This window comes from Amblyomma americanum, chromosome 3 (genome assembly GCF_052857255.1).
Source record: "Amblyomma americanum isolate KBUSLIRL-KWMA chromosome 3, ASM5285725v1, whole genome shotgun sequence".
Taxonomy (NCBI): Eukaryota; Metazoa; Arthropoda; class Arachnida; order Ixodida; family Ixodidae; genus Amblyomma; species Amblyomma americanum.
In genome coordinates, this window is record NC_135499.1 from 224635863 (window position 1) to 224643622 (window position 7760).

Genomic DNA, 7760 nt, shown 5'->3' on the forward strand with positions numbered 1-7760 from the left:
GATCTTTGATAGTCGAGATTGGCACGCCGACTAGCCCGGCAGCCTGCAAGTCCAGCCCACGGCGCTAATTTTTTTCCCAAAAATCGGCTCCGAAAGTGCTTAACATTGGGGGTACGACAGTTCAGTTCTGTAATTTTTGTGGAGACCTGCTCTGAAGAGTTCACTGCTATGGCCTAACTTTTGGAAATGAGCCCATTTCGTTTCCTGGGTTAATAAAATACACTCATTCATTTTGATGGATGATGGCCAACATCTTTGTTATGTTAGCAGTGAACGGTGTACTAAGGTGAGTGGGCTTTCTGCCAGAATTTTCGTTTTGCTCGGAAGCAAAGTTATGTATTGTTTTCTGGCATGTCGTCCTAATTTTTGTTATTGCACTGGTGTGGTTCGCTTGACATATCGTTGGTTGACCAGCACCGCATACATATTCTGACATTGCACACTTGAAGCTTCTTTCTCTGCTCTTTAGCCAAGTGCTGTAATAGTTTATTGGAATAGCACTCATTTGGTTGATGCCAAAGTATTGAAATGACAATAACTGATGGTGTCTCCATTGGCATACCTCTTCGCAGGTGGATACATGTAATCAGCAGTGCCGCCGTGAAGCAACTTTGAGCGCATCGAAAGCAGTGGCAAAGCAGCGGCAAAGCAGCCAAGGACTGTGTGCTGTCCTGAGAGGAGCACCTGGCTGTTTAATTCACAATTCCACTGTGTCCCAAAACCCGGGTAAAATGGGGAGCAGTGCTGTCCCAAACTGCTTAAAAACAAATGGTGTCTTCGGTGGAGTTCAGACAGACTGTGAAACCTCCCGTGAGGCTTCCGCTGCAGCCCATCTAGAGCTAGACATAAGTGCTGCGGAGCTCTTCCGTTGACCAAGAGGGGATGGCATGTCACCAGTTTGCACTGCGCATTTCATGCTTTCCAAAGTAAGGCCAACTGCATAGGCTGAAAGCATAGTGCACTTTTATTGCTTGCCTTAGAGTCAGCAGCTTGTACATTTTGTGCGCATGTGACGAATCCCATAATCATTATTTTTATAACGGCGGTTTCTTAAGCATTCCTCTGTGTTATTGCTTTTTTTGTGTGGATTTGTGCCCTGTGTAAACTTTTGGCCCTCCACCTTGAAAGGTGCAGGGGCAACAGAGCACTCCAGAGTCAATTTTCGGGTGCTTCAAGGTACTCTAAAAGGGCAATTTTACTGCACCGAAAATTGGTGTTGGCCAAAATCCACCGGCAGCTACGCTTGGTACAGGAAAAGCTTGTGGCTTGCAATCACCAGATCTCGTCGTTTGTGGTGCTTTGTGCACCAATACATGGTTGGGTTTTTCTGCTTGTTGTCGCAATTCTTTAGAACAGCTGTGGCATGTTCAGAGAGCTGTAAAGAGGCTGTGTGACGCTTGGAAACCATTATCTCATGCTGGATCTGCCCGCACTCGTGTTTGCTGTTACTGTTACAGCTCAGAAATTACTAGTGCACACTTAGGAGCATGTTACACTAACATGCATAAGCTTTTAAACTTCTTTAAGCATTTCTCTTTTGATCAACATAAATGGAGCACTGAAAGTCGAGGCAAGCATCTCATTGTGAACTGGAATTTTTTCTTTCAAGATAAGTTAGGGAACCGGATGCAAGGCCATGAATGAAAAATAAGATGTGTGCCTTTTCTGCTAATCCCACCCCTTATGTAATACCCCGCGAGGGGTCTTTAAGGTAATAAAATGAAATGAAATGAAATGTTGGCACTCCCAGCATGGAAGCCCAAGAGCACTGCAAGGACACTTGTTGAACAACAGCACTGGGCACGGGCACTGCTTGTGCATGTGCAGCCAGGCTGCAATGTTTGGTTCACAGATTCGGCAAAAACAACAGTGCACATTATGAGCCAAAACACATGCATACAGTACCGCCAGCTGGAGCAGTGTCTCCTGAGAGGAGTTTGGGCAGAAAGCGATCCAGGAAGGAAATGAGTACAGCTTCCTTTCTGCATTCACCACAAAGGAGAGCCAGCAGCATACAGTCGAATCCCGCTTCAGCAAAATTCACGGGACCCTCGAAAAATTTCATTCAAGCAAAAGCTTCGGTGTGGTGAAATTGGGCCACAACATTCACATATTAGACTGGATAGTTCATAAAAGACGTTTATTCTCTCGGACAATGGACGTGTTCATGTAATAAATGCACCTGCTACATTTGCTGTGAAAACTAACACATTTTAAAACACATTTTAAAAGCATCCCTGTTTTTGTCCTGCTAGAACCAGTACTGAGACCGTGCTGCCTGGAGCCATTTTGGCGTGGACTAGGCGCACATGGGCCCGCATTACTGTACATTGAATAGCAGTTGCATGCGACTCAAAATACTTGAAATACTTTAGACTACGTGCCAGAAATGCGGTTTCTTCGATTCTTCGAAGACTTTTTGAGATGTGCGGTACTACAAACAAACCCGCAGAGTGTCATTGAGCGTCTGCCTAGAACCACCGTCACATGAAGTGCCTGTATTAAGTCAGTGCCCGGGTGCACCAGACAGTTTCAGCGTAGTGGCACGCTTGGCACGTGCTTTGCTACTACCTTTTTTTATGTTAGAATGAAGTGACAGCTCAGAAGGCGTATGCCATGAATAAATGCACCCACGCCTTTCCGCAGTGGCACATCTGGAGCAATGCAACTTTACGAGGTCGCTCTTTGCAAGGACCCAGCAGTGGCTCATTGGTTATGGTGCTCAGCTGCTGACCCAGAAGAAAAAGGGTTTAGTCCTGGATGCGTCATTCGCATTTCACTGGAAGCAAAATGCTAGAGGCCTGTGTACCGTGTGATATCAGTGCAAAGAAACTCAGGTGGTCAAAATTATCCAGAGCCCTCCACTGCGGTGTCCCTTATAACCGAGTCGCTTTGAGACGTTAAACCCCATAAATCAAAACGAACCTATGCAAGGACTTGTCCCAGAAGTTGGGGATACCATACCTTCCAATTGGTATCATCTGCGTGCCAATTCTTACACTCGTGCAGCCCATGGCCGCGGGTCCAAACTGTTCTGTAATGTTTCGTGCTGATGGAAGTAATAAAACATTGTCTGATTGATGAACACATTGTGACCACAGTTTCAACTTTCACATAGTGTAATTGATGTTCGGCAGCGGTATGAATACATGACAGTATCCTGTACTAATGAGGTCGGAGAAATTGGGTAACCAGTTGCGTTGTGTCTGAAATTTTTTCTATGGTTTTACATTTACTGTGGGTTGTGTGACATGCTGCCACTTAAAAGTACAGAAAGTTAATGATGTCCAAAATTTCGACGTCTGCAAAATCTGTTGGCAAATTCTATTACCCCTCCAGGTGCAAATTGTTATCCAAATTGGGAACATGGTCATTTTTTCAGGTTTTATCAAGAAAAAATTTCCATCCTCGCAGATGCTTAGTTGTGCAGTTTCTGTAGACCAAGTTATGTTGCTGTGCGAGTTAGTTGGCATTTATCATTCTTAGAAAGGCAGTGCTGGTGCAGAGACCTCATATCTCCACTTTGTGACTCAGCACTGTTTAGGGTATTAGTCATACTGCCTTTGACTCATTCCTGTCAAAGTAACTCATTATTGAAACAAATAAGCACATTTTAAAGCACTCATCCTTCCAAAACAATACAAAATTCTCACTGGCCATTGCCATGCCAGAGCTACAGTAAAACCAGGAGGCTTCCATCTTAAAAACAATTTTATGCTTTCCTTTTACATGCTTAGCTTTATATGATCCTGCGGACAGTTTTATAAACATTTCAGTTCTTTATTTTAGTGCCAATATTTCTGCACATTGAAGATTTGGATATTTCTGCACATTGAAGATATGAAGATTTGGCAGTATTCAGGACGTGTACAAATGTACATGCAGTGTCTGAAGGAAATACTAAAAATGAAGAGCACGTGAGTTCTGTGCCATCGTCTTGAGACTGTGATGTTTAGTGCACATTGGGTTGCTTGGTACTGATAGAACATTGCTGAACGCAAGTTGCAAAGCATTTTTTTTTAATATTTTGCATTTTATTTTTTCAGTGGATGTAGTGAATTCTGCACAGCAAATATTTTGATTTATGTTGCCTCTTTAACTAAAACTATTCACCTTGTATTTGCTTCGAACTGAAAATTCACTAATCGCATATGCCTAGAAAATATGCAAGGTTTTGCTGTGGAAAAGCTTGCAGCTTGCTTCTGCTGTCATGACTGTAAGTGCTTGGCCAATCTTCACAATGCATCTTGTAAAAGTGCAGTGTGTGACTTCCTTGGAACGTGTGGTATGACGTGTGTACGGTGCACCCATACCTGCTAGCCTTATCCTGGTGTAGCTTGTAACTGTCTCTTTGTGTTTGCTACATGAGCATAACAGTTTAGTCCATTGGTTTAATGTTGTGCTGTGTGTAGTGTTTGTGCAGCTACGAAGTGCCTTGCATGTACGAAGGGAGCCCTGTGTTAGAGATAAACATTCAGTTTTGACATAATGCGATACGCTTCCTGGTAGCCTGCGTGCTGATATCAGCGTACCGCTGCAAGTTACGTTTTTGAAACTGCTAAACGCATCACAAAGAAGTGGCAAATTTTCAGTATAGTTGGTGACCCTTGTTTTTAGAGTTAACACCTGTATCTCCCTTGTTCCTGCAACTGAAAAGAAATTTTTAAAATTGAGTTAAGCCTAATTTTTCTGCCTGAAAAATCATCATTCTGGCATTTATTTTTCCACTGCTGGCACAAGGCATGATGTACTGTACGAAAACTAAATGCTACCGTAAGCCTACTTCAGAGTCTTCTTGGTAGATAATTGATTTTGGTATTACTATTTGTCACGCTCATTTGTATCATTTTAGTTTCTCACTCATGGCGTGGCTTCAGTTATGGACGATGTTGAGGGGTACCCATTGAACCAAAATTGTTGCCTCAAATATTGGCCACTGCTGCTTTAACACAGATGGCAGCCATGATAGTGAAAAATTGTCACAGTTGGTGTAGGCACGCAGGCTCAGCATATCTGTAATAACCGTGGAAAGGCTAGTATAGATACGGGAAATGTGGACAATATTGAGAAAAGGAAAAAATATGTTACGTGGCTTAATCTCACTTTTTGAAACTTGTTTGTGAAATAAACATGGCCATTGTTCACAGTTTGCTTCGTTGTCGAAATAATTTGAAAATTGCCGATTTATGCAATACTTGTAAGAATTCTATTTCTATTCAGTTTTCTATGCATAAAACGACTCCATATTTTACACCCAAATTCCAATAAAATGCTCAACCCACTCAAGAAACCACCCGTATGCTTCGGATGGCCAACAGACGTCTGTTTCGGATGTTCGGGATGTCTGCTGAACATCCACAAATAGCTAGTGGACGTCCTAGAGGCGTTAAAGGTATATGCCTCACCAATGGTTGTCCATTTGAATACATATCACCTATCCGGAGGAGTCCTCAGCTGGCTTCCCTGAGTCTGTGTTGTTCCCTGTGGTGGAAGGGGCTTTTATAGACGTTTAGAGTATGCCTGGGGTGTTGAAGGACGCCGCTTCAGGAATATGGCCCAGCAAAATTTTTTTTTTATGCACTTTGTAGAAGCTAAGTTATCTGTAAAATGAAATGAAAATTGGTTTTCGGGGAAAGGAAATGGTGCAGTATCTGTCTCGCATCTACCTTTGCTGCGTTTGGCCTTCCCTGAAACATGGCCGCCACAGTCGGGTTCGAACCAGGGTACTATGGATCAGTAGCAGAGTGCCCTAATCATTGAGCCACCATGGCAGGTAGTTATTTGAATGAATGAATGAATGAATGAATGAATGAATGAATGAATGAATGAACAAACTTTATTCCTGTCATTATGGGGCCTCACGGCCTGGACGCAGCAGTTAGGAGAGGGTGCCTCCCAGCCAGCTCTTAATACCAGAGACCGCGGAGAAAGTTGTAGTAAGCTGTGTCCGCCTGACGAATGACGAGTCTTTGCTGATCCGGGTTGTGGCTCCGGATCAGCTTTTTCCAGGTGGCAAGGACTGGAATGCTTTGTGATTTAGTACCAGGAAAATCCTGACACTCCCAAATTACGTGATTTTGCGAAGTCATTCTGTGGCAGCTACTGCAGAGCTCGGGCTCCCCAGTGTCTTCATCGTGTAGTATAGAGTACGGAAAGAATCTGTTGACCTGAAGCCTCCTCCAGTCCCTGCACTCCTTTGGAGTGAGTGACCTATTCGCAAGTGAGGGTATTCTCCTTTCCAATCTAGGTTTTTCAATTATTTCTTTATACGTTATGAGAGGGTCTTTATTCCCACTCAGGGGCACTTCCAGAGCAGCTCGGAGCAGCCTTGTTACCCGGAATGCCCTCATGAGGGAGACCTCCCTGCTTCAGGGGTATCTTCTTAATAATTTGGTGGCTTGACTGGAGACCACCTTCTTACAAAAGTTGTGAACCACTGCCTAATTGTCAGACGAGTTGACCTTGGCTTTGGTAATGACGCACACTAGGACAATAGCCGCCTGTTCTGCCACTAACGCATTCCTAGTATTAATCGATGCTGCAGTCACTTTCTCCCTATTCCCATCAACGGCGGCAATGACCGAGGCGCCATCGGACCCATAGGCTGCGTTGCAGAAGACTATGTTTCCCGGCAGGTTCCGGGCAAGATTGTCCATTATTCTGAACAGTTATCTGTAGTCAAAATTTGAATTTCAGCACCTTCGCTCCTTTCCCTCTGGTCACTTTCTGCACGCTGGAAGTTCGGCACTCCTCCACCAGCCCCACACCCGAAGGCGGATCTCCCTGGTCCACCAAAGCTACGCGACTTACTGGCCGCGGATGTCTTAAAGAATCTAACCAATAGTTTAGATGGAGGCGAAACGCAAGAAGCCCGTGTGCTGCGTGATGTCAGTGCACGTTAAAGACCCCAGTCGGTCGAAATTAATCGGAGACTTCCACTATGGCACCTCTTTCTTCCTTCCTTCTTTCACTCCCTCCTTTATCCCAACCCTTTTGGTGGGTTCGGGTGTCCACCGATATATGTGAGACAGTTACTGCATCATTTCCTTTCCTGAAAACCAATTTTCATAGCCATCTCTGAACTGGTGTGCGCAGTTACCAGGAAGGGAGGATGGTGGGAGCATGAAAAAGTCATTGGAAAGTGCTCACCAACTCGCGCGTGATTGTGGGTTTAGAGCCCCTTTAAGAAGATGAAGGCTGGTGCAAGCAGGAATGGATTGGAGGTCTTAAGAGAGACCTACCCTGCGTCCACAAAGTCACTCACAGGCTGAAAAAAGTGACTAACTGGTTGAGTGTACCGGTGGTGTTCTCTGCCCCCAGAAAACTGGCTCAGCTAAACCGTTGCGTAACTTGTGAAAACCAAAAGGTTGGCTATCAGAAAAGACATTCGTCCCTCATAGCCTGAGTCGCTTTGGGACGTTAAACCCCCATAAACCAGAAATGACATGGTCAGCATTTCGTAAAGTGTGCTACCAATGTTGTGTACAAAATTCCCTTGTCTTGCGGGAAATCCTACATTGGCCAGACGTGGCGTTGCGACTTAGGGAACGTGCAAAAATATAGATAAAAAATTATGAGATCACTGCGGCGCCCGCATTGGAGAAATGCGTAAGCATTGACGCCTCCTCGCCCCTCTTTGCCTAAATTAATCAAGTTCCATCGTTGCCCATTCGAATTTCGCGTCCGGTGCTGTGCGAACTGAGCTACAGCGGAACGGACGCCCCCGCCTAGGCGCCTCGCCGTACGCGGAGATTACAAAC

The 7760-nt window shown here is 44.7% G+C and overlaps 1 protein-coding gene across 2 annotated transcripts in view; it reads left to right on the forward strand.

The window, feature by feature from the left end:
* Cdep (Chondrocyte-derived ezrin-like domain containing protein) overlaps positions 1-5146 on the forward strand; it is an 85877-nt gene extending 80731 nt beyond the window's left edge. For both annotated transcript variants that reach the window (XM_077660256.1, XM_077660257.1), the window contains one exon: positions 573-5146. In XM_077660256.1, the coding sequence (XP_077516382.1) occupies positions 573-615 (43 nt within the window). In that variant the 3' untranslated portion in view covers positions 616-5146. The remainder of the gene's footprint in view (positions 1-572) is intronic.
* The last annotated feature ends 2614 nt before the right edge of the window (positions 5147-7760 follow it).